Source organism: Drosophila mauritiana, chromosome 3R (assembly GCF_004382145.1).
Source record: "Drosophila mauritiana strain mau12 chromosome 3R, ASM438214v1, whole genome shotgun sequence".
NCBI classification, from domain to species: domain Eukaryota; kingdom Metazoa; phylum Arthropoda; class Insecta; order Diptera; family Drosophilidae; genus Drosophila; species Drosophila mauritiana.
Window position 1 is genome coordinate 23,567,678 of NC_046670.1, and position 17,894 is coordinate 23,585,571.

The 17,894-nt window shown below is 45.3% G+C and overlaps 1 protein-coding gene across 2 annotated transcripts in view; it reads right to left on the minus strand.

The window, feature by feature from the left end:
• Positions 1 to 17,894, minus strand: part of LOC117144915 — a 36,695-nt gene extending 18,801 nt beyond the window's left edge. For both annotated transcript variants that reach the window (XM_033310361.1, XM_033310360.1), the window contains exons 1-2: positions 17,299 to 17,894; positions 2,747 to 2,856 (exon numbers count right to left, since the gene is read on the minus strand). In XM_033310361.1, coding sequence (XP_033166252.1) covers positions 2,747 to 2,856; positions 17,299 to 17,356 — 168 coding nt within the window. In that variant the 5' untranslated portion in view covers positions 17,357 to 17,894. The remainder of the gene's footprint in view (positions 1 to 2,746; positions 2,857 to 17,298) is intronic.

Sequence of the window (17,894 nt, forward strand, 5' to 3'; positions counted from 1 at the left end):
CGCGTTAAACTGTAAACTTTAAATAATAAAACGTTTTTATCGGAATGGCAATGGCACTGCCATTCCACAGAATAAGTGGGGTGTTGGCGCATGCCACCCCATGCAATTAAAAACAAAATCTACAAGCGAAACTTGCACTGGGACACAAAAAGTTGTTTCCTGTTTTTCGTGGGGCGTGGGGACATGGGGGGGTGGGCGTGGTACGTGGGGCTTACGACAACGACAAATATGAATAATGAAAATGGAAATTAATTTTCATGCGCAAGTTTTCCACATCCAACTTAAAACTAGCCGCGCTGACAACGCTTTTCTGGCCGGATATGCGGCTCTTGTCGACCATTTTTAATTACGCCCAGCATTTATTTATTATGCATATTTTTTAACGCCCGCATTTATGTGCTTACTTTAATCACATTTCAGCGGGGAATTCCAGCATCGGATTAAAGTTGAAAAGTAATTTATTTTTCTTGTGACAACAGTTCTTTGTCCCTAATAACTGGCGAGGTCCAATGGCTCTTTAAAAACGAGGCATTTGCATATAAAGTAAGATAATATAATTAATATAGTATAAAAGCATATTAAATAGGAAACTTGGTCACTGCACCATGTTAACCTACACCAGTCCAGGTGACTCCAGACGTCTGGTGATGGTCCGATTGACACGCGTGGGACAAATTGCATTGATTGCACGCAACTTAATAATATTAATGTGCTTATTGAATGTGTCCGCGGCAGGCGAGGCATATGCCGCAAATGTTGCCATTACTCAAGCCACCAGCGTCGACGTGTGTGTGTATGGCTTTGTGTGTTTAGCGCTGTGCGGGTCAATCAATAGAGGCCGCACAACCAACCACTCAGCCACACGGGGTCGTAATGAGAGGGCAAACACTAGCAGGGCAGCAAACATACTGGGTACTCGGGATCTCGAAAGACCGGCCATTAGCGCACTCTAGGACCGCCAGACACGCATCGAGTTTTATCAACCACTTGTGGTCGTTTCAAACATTTTCCCTCGACTTGACATGCAACTCCCTATCGCCGCAATATCGCCAATGGATCTCGGGCTAATGAAAAACAAAGGACCTCCCGATATTTACCATTTCCGCTGATGTGTTTGTTCGCTTAGTCAGAGCGCCATATGTTTACTTTGGCGTGCCTGCCTGCGCTCGACTTCATTTCTTTTGACTTTCGGCCTTTGTTTATGTTTGGGCTTATTAGGACACGCATATGGGACGAATTTCCCCATCCTTTCAGTTGACACAAATAATACAGAAAGTCTGAAAAGTGGTAAATCAAAAGCTCATTAATGAGCGCTGGGACGTCCGATTTTCGGGCCCAATTGCCAGGCATCGGACTCACTCCGTAATTAGTTTATTTAATTTGAATATATACAACCGGTAGGTATAATTTCTTTTTGGCAAAAAAAATTATGTCCTACATGTGTAAAGGATCCCCTTACAGTTAGCATTTGCGTTTTAATTGCCTTTTTAGTGCCACTTCCACACAATTTGCCACGCTTCGTGCAACAATTCGAATGGCGGCCAGCCGAGCGCACTCGCTTATATAGTTAATTATACTAATTAGCTATTGCTCTGGTCCGCCCACAACTCGACCGACTGGCCAAATAAATAAATGTCTACATTTGAGTGGTATGTTTGGCTGCTTTGGCTGTTTGGCGGGTATTTGGCTATTTGGTCGGTCAGCTAATTGTGCATGTTTCCCGCCCCGCAGCCAACTTCAAATTGGCGCGGCTCAGCGGCGCATTAAATTTGTTAGTTGACACTTTTGGCGGACGCCGACCCGGGCAATGGAATATATCCCCGACGAATTTCCATGCAAATGACACCACAATGGCGGCTTAAAGTTGCCCCGGGTCACGATCCGGAAACACGACATGGAATTCCGTGTTATTCAAGTGGGGGTTCGGTTTGGCCCAACAATGTCACGTGCCTCCTAACTCTCAACATCAGCTTGGTTGTGTTCTAAATCCATCTTGGTTCCAGGAAAAAGTAATCAATATGCAGCTAATGTTGGCCAGGTGAGCTCTTCCATCGTGAGCCATAAAATTTGTACGCTTTTTTATGGTACTTAGAGCGAGCAAAACGTCAGGTTGACCGACCTTCAATCGCCATCGGTATGAAAAGTGCCACCAAAGTGGCCACAGCAAGAGTTCACAACTAAATTGAAAGTATATAGCAGAAAACTCGTGCACTCGGTCAAGTTTACTCCTCCATGGCAGTTGGCCATAAGCCCAATGGCTCGAAGGCTTGGCAATGATTTTGGCGTACGCAAGTGCGTGTCTGTTGATATTTCGTGATGGAATTAAGTAAACTGAAGTGAAATTAATTGCCGCCAGTCTGAGTCGATATTGAGAAGCGGAAGCGGTAAAAGGTTTACGGCCCCGCCACTACGGATACGGATTCGATGGAGCGGAATGGCACTTTGAGTGCAACTTTTTTTGTGGGCCGAGTGGGTCCGCGATGCGGGATTCCTTTGACTGCCACAAAGTTGCGGCACGAAAGTTCTGCTCCTGCCCGAAGGATACGGCTCGTCGTCGTGGTGGTTGTGTTTGTCACAGTGCCGGAAACTTTTCGCCCACAAAATAGCACAAGGCGAACAAAGTTTCTTTGCGCCCGGCCGCCATGGACGGCAATTTTTATTTTTCAATTTAAAGTTTTTAATGCACTTTCCATAATTTATGTGCGTATGCATGACATGGAACTTAATCCAATCCGCAGTCACTTACCTTGAACAGTATTTCCGGCCGGACATTGTGCGTGCACTTGAAGGTGGCACTCGATCCGCGCTCCACATATCGCGGCACCACTAGATTCACAAGCACATCCGATTGTCCATCTGAAACGGCAAAGAGGTACAAACATGTGAGTATACGAGTAAGTGCTTGCAACAAAGGGGCCATTGCAACGGAAAGTTCGCCCAATTGTGGTTTAATTAAAAAACTATTAAAAGGCTTGGCCAAATGGAAAGTATTCGGTATATGCAGGCCATTTAAAACGTTCCTTTCTACGGAATATCGATATTGCGGCCGGACCTCGAACGAATGATACTCCAGTGAACTGGCAGATTACGGGTCTTCGTCCTTCGACCTGGCTCAATAAATCTTAATTTGTTTGCCAAAGTGCACATGAGAAATTTTTGCGCCTGCATGCCGGTGACCGGAGTGAGTGCGTCGGTCCTGCATCTGGGGTGTCAAATATTTGCAGCCCCTTCTGATGTCACCCAAGCTCCATTTTTCACACGAAGGAAATGGCTGGACAGGATGGGGTATTTGGGTGCCGTTTAAACGACATTTTCCCAGCCAGCACGTACGACCAAGGTCCCAAGGCACTGAATTGAGCTTTAAAAAAAAATTGAAAATATATATTTTCCACAGTTTACACACATGGCTGACCACCGCTGCGTATACGTAATGTCACCGTCTGTTCTGCCAGGCAGTTGATGACATTTAGTATGTGTGTTCTGGGCAAATAACAAGCACGTTAAATGAAGTCACTTTTTCGGTGATTTGTTGGGTACATAAAATGATGAGAAAAACTTTGCATGCGCCATTAATGAGGCAGACAATCTGCAAAATGCCATTGAAAATTAGACCATTTTTTGTTTGCACCAATTTTCCCAATTGGCTTTGGATATTACTTGTTCAAAAATCAATACTTTTGAATGTGCCAGCGCTGCCGCCGTTCGCAATCATAATTAAGATACAAAGTGGCCCAGGGCAAACACATTGCCCCCATTCGAAGGCCGTATCCTGTGGCGCCAATTCCGCTTCCATTTTCATTTATTCACACCACGCGTCCATCGTCAGTCACGCAAAATGTCAACGACTGAGTAAGTAAAAAACGTGTCTGACAGCGCGAAAAATATGGAAATAATCGGATAACGCAAAACGAGGAGAACAAAACCCAATGAAATGAAGCGTGTCAAGTGAATACGTATGTATATATGTAGCGAATGAATGGATCGGCGAATGGAGGCCCGAAACAGTTGGCAACTTGTTGCAGGACATGGCATAAACATGGCCAACCTTCAGCGGCCTGGTATCGTAGCCCCCAGCATGACGTACGTGTTCGTGCCGCACGCTAACGAGCCGAAATTTGCGAAAATTCAATCATGGCCCGGCCGGCTGGCCAGGACCAAGACCAAGACCAGTAGCATCGCTCGACATTCTGGCCCAAACCGAAAGCCAAACCGCAGCCGCAACAGGAGAAGATGGTGCCAATGTCTATGGCCAGAGGCCCAAAAAGAGCCACTGTCAGTCATCAGACACCGATGGCTTTCCAGGAGCGGCTGGCTTCACAATCATTTCGGCTTTTTTTTGACAGTTATGTCGCAATACTTCTCGTCATTTTTCAGTGCTGGCAGTTGGCCAATATCTGTAAGAATAACGAATTTGAACTGCACGACCGCTGACAAGATGCTCAGCAACCGCAATTATGCTTCGTTGGCTGTCTGGCCGAAAAAATTCATTACTAACATGGGCAAAAAATGAGAAAAAAAACGAAGGGGCGCTACAGATCCTTTGGGTTGTGCAACAAGCTGCGAGACGAGTTGGCAGGAGGCTTAACATTTCCACCACTCACTGGATGGATGGTTGGTTGGAAAAAACGAACGAACGAACGAACAGCGCTTCTTTGTTCGCGTTGTGCTTTTTTACAAGCGGAAATTGATGATTTTCCACGAGCTGAGCGACAATAAAGCGTGCATCATGTCAGAAAAACGCAAATAATCAATCAATCAGCATTAATCAACGCCCTATGCGGCAAGACAAGCCAAAGTGGGCAGCTGTTGCAGGAGGGGGCGTGGGTTTTGCCGATGCCTCCATTTTGACTTTAACAACTGGATTAGGCTACGCAGGAAATTGGTATTTATCGCCGCAAACTGAATTCGGCAGTAGATAATATTCAAGTGCTGTGAAGAGATTCATGGCTTGCCACTTTATTGATTTCCATATTCATTTCGATATTTCGGTGTTGGCACGCCTACGCTTCATTGGAAAAACTTGTACCAGGTGTTCAAAAATACACACGGCAAACCACAAGCCGATGGCATAATAAATGTTTACCTCCATCCCGAAACATTTAGCTTGAGTTGCTGACCACAGGACCACTGACCACTAACTACCGACCATTGAGTTTGAGAAGTATGCACTCATTCGATTCAGATAGTGTTGCCAAGGCCATGATTAATGGGCCAACTATTAAAGTCAATAATTGTTTGCCATTGGATAATTTAAGAGCTTCAACTGGACAGATGATTGATTGGCCATGGTTCGTACGGACACGCCGCAATAATTAAAGAGTTCCCTTTGTCGGTGGTCAACTTTTTCTGCTAATTAAAATAAAGTCAAACAATAAAACGGAAAACAATGACCATTAATATGGGGCACGTTTTTCCCTTGCTTGCCATATAAATATTTGATCTGAGGTCATTAAGCAGAGTATGTGCCCAGAAATAAAAATATTCTTAAAACGATGGGGTAATGGTCGTAAATTCATTTTACAGAGTGCTTCGTCTTGCTGCTGTTGATAGGATTAAATAGCCAAAAATAATAGAAAACAATATCGTAGAAATCCAATAATTGTAAAATCAAATAAATAAATTATAGAAATATCCGAATAAATTAAATTTAAAATAAATGAAACAATTGAATTGTTGTCTTACAAATACTTTGAAATGTGGTTGCAAGACAGTCGTGAAATGTTTAAAAACATTCTAATTCTTACAAAGAATATGCTTTTAATCCAAGTGTAGCTCCTGCTCCAAAGATATCCAATAATATCGACTGGGGGTCAGCTGTCTTGGCCCGTCTAACTGTCAGTTGGCCTCCCGAAGTCTCCCCGGTGTCCTTATGGCTGCGAGTCATTATGGCTGAGTGGCAGACAATGCTCGGGGCATTCACATTCCATGGAGTTCATTAGACACGGGCAGCTGCCAAAGCGGCATCGGCATCCTGCCCCCCAACCCACACTTTTACAAACTGATTTCCTGTCCTCATTACGGCCGTTTGTCTGCTCCGGTCTGATGAGGATTTGAAGTCAGGGCGTGACTGTCAATAATTTTCAATGCTCCACGACTTATCGCAGTGGACTTGCCATTTTCTAATTGATTTGTGGCCACGTGGCCAACCAATTTAAATGCATGCTTGATTGGTAACACAAACGTAGACAGCCTGCGCACCAGTCGTGACTGGCAGTAAACGTCCACAATGTTTTTAAAGTTGACCGCACAAAGCAAACATTTTCCTAGCCCAAAAACACAAACACACACATTCACGTTCTCACACCATGGCAACGGAACCATGGAACACTATCAGCAACATAAGCCAAACAATAAAACGGCAAACACCCAGCATTTACCCACTCTAGGACGAGGACTACGAAAAGGATAAGGCCATAAGTCGTTATGCTACCGAGGCGTTCGTTCAGAAACTGTAAGCACTGGCTTTATTCGGCCTGGGCCTTTGCGTGGGCATGGGTCCTGGTGTCCTGGCGTCCCTGAGTCCTTCGTCCTTTCATTTGGGAGCGAAAAAACAAAAGGCCGAAATACAAGGCAGACAAGGTCCGCCGGCATGTTCGAGGCATAAAGTAATTTTATAGAAAAAATCACAGGCATTAGCGGATATAAATCCAGTTTATCCCTGCCAGTGTATGCGCGCGTGAAATTCAAATAACTTGGGAGGGCACGCAACATTGCAGGGAGCAAGAAAAATGGTCGATTGTGGCCTATTCTGGGGTCCTTGAGCTGTTTCTGGGCTTGTAATTCCATATCCCTTCCGACCAGAGGCAACATGCATGTAGGAACTTATCCACCGTGGAAAGAAGAGACTTTTGAGATGGCCCAACTCTCCCGGGAGACAAATTGCCTTGGCCTTGGTCACAAGGAAACAGCCATCAAAGGCGATCCCAGCTGAGCACACTCCATTTTTTGCTAGTCAAACTTTAATGGCTTTAAGCGGGTGATATCAAATTGAATTGCCCTCCACACAGGACATCTTTTATTTTATTCCTTAATTTTCACTCCCACATTTTAGTCACATTTCTGAAATTAAATCACAGCCGAATGCCGCCATGAATGGAATCAAAATCAAAGGAAAAATAAAATGAAAATGAAAAAGAAAATAGCCAACGCGATGTTGTCGTCCACAGCCCACATACACAAACACTGGGCTGGACTGGCTTATACAAGCCCCTTTATACAGCATGACCGACAAAAGTAGCCAATGTAATGGCCAAAACAAAATATGAACGAAATTGCGGACCGGCCAGGGCCAGAGACAGAACCAGAACCAGAAGCAGAATCACGACCAGAGCGCCACAGGAAGCCAACTTCCTGGTTGAAAATTTTATCTGGTTGGCCATGGCAGCGACTACGAGAACGAAAGAGCCCAGCTAGCAAGAAGACTGTAATAAAAAAACGCCAGAATCCGTTTATATGTATAAGAAAACGGCTTCAAGGACACCTCATGCTGCTGCTGCTGCTGGCGGCTGCACAACTACAGGCGCAACTACAGCCACCACTACAACGACGTCTAAGGTCCTGCCCAGGCACGCCCACAGGGTTGCCCAGCACGTAAAGTACATACCAGGCCATAGCACACCACGCCACACTGTACAGCACGCCCCGCGCCCATTTACAAGGCCGTGGAGCGAACACATGTAGGCCATGAATCTCATAACGAGTGTTAGACATGCGCCACGAGCATCGCACTGTGGGCCACAAGCACCGCCACATGCAACTAAATTCCATGTATATTAAATTCAAAGTAATCTAAGCTAATTAATATTCCGAGTATCTACCTCTTAAATACGTCTTTCATATTTTGTGACCCTTTTTGCAACATTTAAGAATAAAATATTATAAAATCATAGTGGATTGGAAGCCTAAAGCTTTAGTGCGACCTAAAGGTTTCTTTGGAGATATGCTAAATGGGCTTACTAAAGTCTGCCCAAAAATTTATCATATTAGCCTAGCCCACTGTTCCCTGTCTTGGTGTGGGTGGGCTTTGAGCCCAATAAGTGTGTGAGGATGGCCAACAGTTGCTGCTCCAGTAAGCGCGACCTGGACCTGCCTCGTAAAGATGCAGACCATTAAAGAAATGAAAAGCAAACGCCGACGACCGGACCGAGGCGGCGACTGCGACAGCGACGGCGGCGTTGGTAAACACATAAAAATGCTTAAATTACTTTTAAGGGGAATTATTTATTATTAATGTGTGGGCCATGAGAAACGAAACCAACAACAGGGAATACCGCAACCATGCCAAACAGCAAAAACGAGGCTAAGCCAAATTAAAAGGGCCGACAATTTGAGTTTCAATCATTTTGCATTTGGCTAATGCGTATTTCTCATTTTAAAATGGAAATGCAATTTTAAGCGAGGGGATGGCACAAAAAGGCACTTGTTTTGCTCATTTCCGGTTGCTACATTTATTCATATTCCACAAAAACATTCCACAATCGGTTTGGCAAACACATTTCAATCATTCATGACAGTTGCAGTCATGGCAAGTGGAATTTCAGACTGCATTTGACATTTTGCTGGCCACACATTTTGGCGGAATATCCCGATTTGTTTATAAGCAAGTCCGATTCAATTTCGAGCCCGGCACTATTTCTAGTCACCGAAAACAATTAAATGAGGAGAATTATTTATTTATTTATTTTCTGGTGTCACGACGTGGGGAGAAGTGACATGCGCAGCTGTTGTACGATTTTCAGAAAATTGAAAACATTTCCGCCACCCCATAAGTGTTTTTATTGTTGTTGTTGTTGTTTGTAGCCGCAACAAATGTTTGGAAACCGCAGGTGGACGTGGAAAAGTGTGGAGGCGGTGCCCACGCCCACGCCCACCTGGACAATTAATGGGTGCTGAGGCCACGTGCTGTCCAAACCAAGCGGTCCTGACCGCCATCACTTTGAGCCTGCGTCACAATTATGTTTGGTATTCGTAATTTCGAGCAACGAATATCCTTCGACTACCGGCCGGGCCTTTTGAAGTTGGCTAATCTCTAATCTACACAGGCATTAGCCCAATGACACGAGCATGGGATCTGGGAGCTGGAACGAGGAGCAGATGGGATGACGAGATGACGCCATTGGCCCTGCAGCGTTTTTCGAGCCTGCTGATGATATTGACATTTATGCTTGACCCACAGTTTGACATTTTTTTTCGCCCGTTCTCATTCCTGTTTTTCCGCATTTTTTGTTAGCTTCAGTTTGGCCAAAACAGAATGGAACAGAACGCGTTGGGCCCAATTTTTTGTTGACACTCGGCCGCACCTGCTGTCTGCCTGTCTATTTGTTTGGCTAATGTCTGTGGCCAGGACACGAGGTGAGGTGGGTACGTTCGGCGAACATGTGATATCGTTGGCATAGCCTGGAATGTCCTGGCCCGGCTGTAAATGCGCATTAGTCGAGGGTCAGATGGAACCTATATGGCGCAGAATATTTGCGGGCTGCTAATAAGGAGCTCGGCCGGCGGCGACAGCAAAACCCTCGTCAACAACCTTGGCCAGGACTTCAGGACTTGTTGAAACAATGCGCGTCGCACAAAAGTCCTTGCACAATCAATGCCAGCCGGGCTTTGTTTGCTTACCACTACCACAACCACTTTCACTCCCGATCCCAATCTGAATGCGAATACGACTGCGAATTCCAATTCCTCCTGCTGGCCCGGGGCACCATTAAAAAATCAACGCTCGAGTCGGGCTCACAAAGTGCCTTCATTATGCGAATGAAGGAGGCGAGTCTTCCGTTTTCCGTTTTCGGCCTGAAAGTCGGTCGTCTGCGCATTTCGGCCAAACGCTTAGGCAGGACGAAAGCAAATTTCTGTACGCACAAAAGGCGTAACAATCAGGCTCTGGGCATCATAAAATCTATATGTAGAAGGGCCTTTGTTTGGACTGCATGATTTCTGGCGATTGTAATCAATAATTTACGCATTTTCATTTTCGGCCAGCCCCAAGGAGGCATTAGTGTTTGGGTCGCAATTACAAAGACACAAGTGGCAGCCATTCAGGCGTGCACTTATGTGTGTGTTCGTTCCTTTTTTTCCTGTCCTTTATTTCGTCCTTTTTTTTTTGCTGGGCCAAGCTATCCCCCAAACGCCTATCCTCAATTCAACGCTGCATATATTTCCGTGCTCGCAGACAAAATAATTCGGCTGGCCCTAACATCATTTGCAGTCGCTGAAGAGTCCTGCTGTTAATTTGCTCGCATTCCAAAGTTATTTATTCATATTTAATTTTTCGAGCTCACCGCCTGCACTTTCCATTATCCTATGCCATTATTACCGAGCATCCCACTGTTGCCTGCCTGAGCCATTATTCAGCTGGTAATTCCCCAAGGATTGTGTTTACTTGAGTGCGCATGTGGCTGCCAATTGACGCGTATTTGGCTTTGTGCTTTGCTCTCTTATATAATACACAATTATTGAGCAGCGCCGTGATTGCCATTTTTAGCGAGCGGCGAACCATGCAGCTTGTTGAATAATAAGCAGCTTATCCTTAGTCGCTAACGTTTGTTCGGGATTTTGCTGGCAGCTTTGCGGGAAAATTTCAAGTCGACTGGGGCTAGAGCGAAAAATGCGTGGGCTTCAAATCGCTTCACATGCTTAAATATCGCAAATGCGGCTATTAATAAGGTGCCTAAGTCGCCCACTCATTACGCATACGACACGTGAGCCGTGGTCACAAGTCAAGGAGGCACAGGAGCGCACATTCGTAAGCACCTACCATTAACATTATTAATTCAATTTAACGCTTGGAATGCTTTATTCATCCGTGGCTTCATCAACATAGACGCTCATTAGGAGCTAGAACGCTGAGTCACCTGCCGCATATTAACTGCAGGCATTAAATACTGTGGCGCCAAGCAATTTCATTACAGTCAAACATCACTAAGCTGTCTATCTGAATTTATATTCATAAATAAATGTTAAGCCTGCTTAAAATAGTGCTATATTTGCATTGCATTTTTTCAGGGTTAATCACTATGGAATTTAATTTAGTAATAAATTATAAATTTCAGAAATCCAGAGGCTTATTACTGTTGCACAATATCCTTGCTCACTCACAGAAGCCACATCATGGGAATGAAAACATTGCCAGTAATTGAAGACTCGGTGAAATTAATTAAGTAGCTGGTGTGGGAGATGAGAAAGCAATCCACTAACTAGCCTCGGGCTGCATTTGCTTTGTTTGGAAGCCTTAGATATTGGAAGCAGATAGAGATACATGAGCCAGTTTAGTTTTAAGCGGAGATAATTTGAAAATCTCTTTAGAGGCTTGCCAGCTTTAATTTACGCTTTACTTCCGGCTGTGGAAATCTACAAATTACTAACCGACTCTTTGCACTTCATCACTTCGTTTTTGGTCGCTCTCACTCAATTTGCAGTAATCACACTTTATTTGTCTCATTTCTGGTGTTCATAAAAAACGAGAAGTTCGACCTACTCGTTTTTTCACATTTTTCTCGCTTTTCCGTATTGTTTGTCATGCGTTTGAGCGCGTGCCTAGATTTTAGCTAGTGTTTTATTGCCTACTTTGGGTCGTCCCACTCGTACAAGGATCCAAGGATCTAAGGACCCCTTCGCCCGCCACACACACACTTTCACATGTAAACACACACAACTGCACTAAAACAAAATTACACCCACTGTGGAAGTGGGTGGGGATGAAAAACAAAACATTTGCCTTTCATTTGCGCCCCCTTTGCATAATAAAAATGTGTAGTTTACTTCCATTTTTCCCGCCCCTTGCTCACACATTTGCCACTCCCACCACCCAGAAAGTCCGCCACCAACTTTGCTAGCCCTTTTTCCAGGCATTTGCCGTCGTTATTGTTTGTTTGTTCTTGTTTCCCCGCCCATCCGAACCCCCATTTTTCGCAGTGTCTCCGTGGGTGCGGCCTGTACGAGTATGTGTGACATTTCCGGCTCTGTTTAATTTTCCATTCAGTCTGCTCCACTCTTTCCGCCGCGTTATCCCTCTATTCTTTTTTTTCGGCATTTAATGCGAGTTCTTTTTCACTCGGGCTTACAATAATAAACTTTTTAGTGCCTAGACATGTTTTTATTTAGTTGAAGAGGGCTGTCAGACAGCGGAGACACTGGGTTTTTTAATTAATTTTTGCCTACTGGCGTCGAATCGTTTTCATGTGCACCATGCGGCTTGCTAACGCCTGTCTGTCGCAGCAATACAATAAAATACAAGGCTGACTTCAAATTGTGCTGGCTTTTTTGGCAGTGATTAAATTGTTATGGCTGAGCAGTAAGCAAGGAGCCTAGCCCGAATCTGCTGTTCCGTGTGGCCTCGGCGGAATCACTGATTTTCCAGAAGCCAAAAAAGTTTGGGGGGACTCGAGCTATATGACCCCAATGCCTAATGACTACGGATTGAACACGCTGGCTGTACTTCTGTGATTTCAATGGCCTGGGACAGGTTCAATTTATGCGTTTTGCTGTCATTTGTTTTGCTTGACCACACGGCTGTGCGCTTATGGGCTAAGCTCTTTCGGATCCCGGGGTCCAGAAATTTATGCGCCATCACTTTGGTCTTTGGTATCCGGCTGCCTTCCGCTCAAATCCCTTAAAACCTCAGGAAAAAGGCAACGGCCAGGATCATTCATTTCATTTATTTTGCAGGAACTGCCGGCAGCGTTTCACTTTGCTCCTGCTTTAAACTGCTCTCGACCTTTGTCAAAAGTTTTGCGGCCTGAAAACTTTGTGGCAAAAATCAAACTGTGGATAATGATGAATGCGGCCAGCAGTTTGTGGCTCTTGGCATGTGGGCCTGAATAATTAACGCATCGCTGGGCTCGGGATTCGAGCTGGAGTCATGACTCTTGTCTCTGAATGGGCAAACTTGGTCAATTTACATGTCGATTTTAATGGCGAATTTTTGTCAGCTCTTTCGCGTTGCGTGTGGCCATCCAATTTATGGATTTTCCTCGAGTTCATTTCGGGTCGTCGCTCTGATTAGGGTTTGCCTGGTCGAGATTTATGCTGCAGTTGTTTCTTGCTGTGAGCGTTCCTATTAAGGCTCATTAAGGATCAAGTTCATGGAGCGGAGTGGTAAGTGGTGAGCCAATAAAATATATTTGTCATCGGTTCTGCTTTAATGGAAAAAAGTGGTGGCTGACAGTATAGCGGACGCAACGATGCTGCTGGTCGCTCATAAACTCATAAATTTGGTGAAAAATGGCAAATCGATTCCGCTCTTTTTTGCGGTCATTGTTATTACAAAACTGTCAGAGCCCCGGACCAAGTGGAAGGCAAATGCAGGCTCTATATCTCCAGAGTTCAACTCGCCCCCATCTTCAAGTCCCCGGGCAGTTGGCAAATCCCTTTTGATAAAGTGCCTTTCGTCCTTCCAGGCAGACAGGCTCCTCCGAGCTTTTGGCTTCGAGTGTCGCATTATGGCCATTCTCGAAAGGCAACGCCTCGCTGGCTTCGCAATTTCCAGCTCAGTTCGCTTTAGTGGCGGATTTGGCAATAAGAGGCGGCCAGATTTATACAACTGCTTTCATGCATAATTATTTGCTGACATCTTAATAGTTTTTCCAAGTCTCTTTAGCCGCCTTGACGTTTATTTGAGCAAAGTCAATTTTACAGCCAAAAATAGCTGACAATCGACTGTGCATTGCTTCCGCGAGTGGAAGTGGAAAAGCGGCTTCATAAATATTTTAGATCCCACACTTAGGCATAATTGTTTTGCGGAAGCTTTCCATTTTTATTTGCTTGCTGTGATCCGCAGTGCTCCTTCTGTTTTTTTTTTTTTCTAGGCCCCCCTTTGGAGCAGCTGGCATCTGTCAGCCACACACACGCGTGTATTTATTGGAGGCCTCTTAATGGGGCTCCCGTTTAACGACATTGCCAGGAGCTCCATAAATAATACAAATAATAGAAAACGCTGAAATATAAAATTCCGTTTCCTCGTTTCTCGGCTGCTGGTGCCGAGTCTCGGCATTTGCGTCAATTTGTCGTGTGAGCAACTTTTTTTTGATAGGCCAGCGAGGATGAATATAGCCCGCCGATAAACCTGGCTGGATTCCACGACCTTCTGCCTACACATCTCTGCCTCTCTATTTGTATGTCTTTCTGTCGCCTTCTCCTCTGGAGGCGGCCCAAAAACATGCTTAAGTCCTTGTCGTCCTTGGCGTGGCGACGCCACCTTGGGGCTTTTAAGTTTGACGCTCGTTTATAGACTTTGCACACTCTGCATTTACTTTACGGCGCCGCTGATGCGGCTGATAATAAGACCACGCGGCGTATGCGCAATGTTAGGCTGCCATGGGTTGGGTGGATGCCAGGCGGGCACAGCGGCAGAAAAACAATGGAATCAGCGAAAGTTGCCCAAACTTTTTACAGCCCGATACACACACGCCTCAGAGACACCTATACAGGAAACCAGCAGCCAACATCCAACATTCCGCCAGCGGCCATTCGACTCTTGAGGAACTCTCGGGCCACGCTTTTGTTTCGCCGAAGCTTGTTTTATAACTTTTTGATTGTCTTTGCGCCAAATTTGTGCAAAATTGCTCAAGTCTGTGGGCCGAGTTGCTGTCTTGTTGCTCGCACCTGCAAATTGTGCGCGGCATACATTACGGCTGCCATGTATAATATTTGGCTTAATCTGATTTCTGCCACTCAAGTTAACTTCGACAGCGGGCGTTTCGAAACTTTGCCCGCTGGCAGAGCAACAATTTATAGACCGTTTACAATATTTATTTCGATTCGTGGGCCAACTTTTCTTCCCTGTCCTGGCCTGGTCTGGCCTGACCTAACCTGGCTCCCAATTTGTATGACTTTATTTCAGTGCGAGTGCGGTGAGAGTCCATTAAAGTGCAATGGCAGAGGGGCGGGGAAACTTTCATTAGATATGCCAAAAGCGTCTTTGCACAAGTCAGTACTTGCTAGTCCCGGGGGCGGAAGGAGCAGCTAGCTTTGTCAAAGTCCTCACATGTCATACGGCAGACAGGCTGGCTGGCAGAAGGCATCCTGGCATTTTGGCATCCTGGCAGCAGGCAGCAGGCATCCTGGCATCCCGGCAACAGCCACGCAGTCAGTTAGTCTGCTGCAGGCTACGGGCGTCCATCTCCCCGACTGTCGTCGCCTGTCGTCGCCGTGATGTGTGTACAGTGTACACTGAACACATCCTCGTCGTCGTCCTCGGAATCGTCCTTTTGCTCCCCCTTGCCACCACCACACAGTTACGTCTTCAGTTGTCCTGGGGGCAGGACGAACCCTGCCATTGAGGCTGCAAGCGAGTGCACATGTGGAAGCAACCACAGTTGCTGGCGGCTGTAGCAATTATTACATCTGTATGGACATGTGGCCACATTAAGTATACGACGCGAAGGCCAGCCAGGACCTGCGGCTGTTGCTTCTCTTGTCGTCGTGGTGGCCCTGTCGCCCAAGTGGCCTGGCACAATATTGTTGTTAGTGTCGTTAGCGGGCTCTCTGGGCGGGCCCTCTGTTTAGCTAGGCAAATTGATTTATGTTTTGCTTTAATTTCAAAATTAAATCCATCTTGAAGAGCTGGGCAAACACAGTGTGGGCAACGGCAGGATTAATCCTTTGTGCGCCAGTATGCCCGTCACGTGCGCCTTTTGTTACTTCAGTAAATAAGTGCTCGACAGCCAGTTGGCAACTCAATTAGGCCATCAAGCGAAGGGGCTTCCTAATGAACTCCACTTCGCTCCTCCATTAAATCCAACCACCAAACCGCTATCGCTAACGCCCACATAAATAATTCAATCTCAACAATTTCAGCACAGAAAATCAATAATAATCGCATCAAGTGTCGGAGGGCAGTTTCGATTACGCCTTCCCGACCAGGCAACGTGTTTAAATTGTTAAGAGCCCGCCCACAACCACACACTCCATCCAGCTGCTAATCTGAGCGGGCGGAGGAGCAAGTCGCTCCATAAAGATTCATTTCGTTTAATGACTTGAAATTGATTTCACTGTGCCATCGGCGCATTTTATATGACGCTGCCTCAAGGATGCCCCACTCCGGCGGGGGTAAATTGCAAAAACGTGCTTTACGACGGCTGGGATGATCACCGTTTGGTTGGGGCTTCTGCTCCGTTTTTATCCCGCCTCCGACTCTGGCTCCTTGGCGTATTAATTTTTCAGCAATTACGTTGCCAGCGACAACGTGAAATAGATACAGGCGAGGAGCCTTCAACCGCTCCGCGAGTTTTACAAGCTACTCATCGGTTTTTTGATTAACTTTCGCTCGAAATGAAGCTGTAATGAAATTTAATTTTGTGGCATACTTTGGATGGTTAATCAAATCAAACTGCCAGGGGCAATACCCATTAGCAAGTGGCATTTGCAATTCATCGAACGCGCCAACAAGGATCGCACGTTGCAAGTGAGTACCGCTGCTGCTAATAAGCCAGCAATTTACAATTTATTTAAATTAAAAGCATGCGCTTTTAAGTAAACTGCCACCCATTGCCCACTCCAACATATACTGCGCCATCGAAATCCCCTTTAAAGAACGAGACCGGACCGTGGTGGTATATTTATAAAGTAAATAATCGAAGCGTGCCCAATGAATTATTCATGAGCCTTATGGAAAAGCCAGCAGCCAAAGGTGCCAGGTGCTGGGAACGCGTCCAGTGCGTGACTTTCGTCCTTTTCGAAGGGCCAAGAAGGACCAATCGACGTCCAGCCGCCCACATACCTGCGCACTATTTGCAATTAGCCATTCAAAAACCTCCATTCATCAGTTTTGCATATGCATAAAAGAGTTCAATGGCAACATTTATAAAAAGTTCCATTCCAGGAATTCGGGCAACTTAAACCAGCCTTTAACTCCATTATTGATCTGCATTTTTTAAAAGCTAAAAATAAAGTTTTCCTGGTAAATTGGGATTATTAACGAGAGGGACTTATCTGACCTACGACCACAGCAGATGGGTTTTCTACTTATTCAAAGTATTTTTAGTTTTAATAGAATTTATCAGAACAGCAAAACAAATTTCTATATTTTATATGCAAAAGCAATTCTGCTTCTAAATAACTAGAAGGTTTCAAATTACCCTAAATATTCCCTTCTTGTTCAGAAGAAAAATAACTCTATTTTTTTGTTGATAAAACGGACATTAACAACTGAAATAGCTCATATTTGCATAGACCCCTAATGACGAGCTTGGTCAATTTGTTCTATTTTTAATGTACCCAAAACTAATCATCAGAAAGCAATAATCAGAAATGCCACTACAAATGGGGGAAACAAACATGAAATTCCATAGGAAAAGTACTTACTTATTGGCTTTGTTTGCTGTAATCCTAAAAGTAAAGCGATTATCCAAAACCTATTCATATTTCCGTATTGATTGCTTCCAGCTGCAGTGGCAGATGGTGTAATAGCCTAGTTTAGCCTTCGATTGAAATCAAAAATGGGCACTCGGTACGATTGCAATATCTAAACTGTAGCACTTGAGCGATCTGATTATCTTCACAAAAATTAATAGCAATAATTTATCGGTGGCTCGTTCTGGGAATCGGGGGGTTACTACCTTTGGCACCACCACCAAACCACTAATCCTAAGCAATTATCGATCGCAATTTCGATTTGGGTTAAAGGGAGTTACATGTTTGATTGAACGCGCGCAGCTATTGAGAATTTAATCCTGCGGATCGGATCGCGCGCACTCGCAGGACTCGAAGGACCTCGCCGGCAGGTGTCCAGCCCAGCCTTTCACTCTCACAGTCACTCTGCAGCAGGATGCACTTTCACTTTCGGTTACACTACACTACACAGCAGGGTGGACCTTTCGGGCTGAGGCAGTGGCTCACTGGCTCTGGCTTAAAACCACTGGCTCCGGGGCTCTTTGCATGCGCGCACTTGTTGTGCTCGT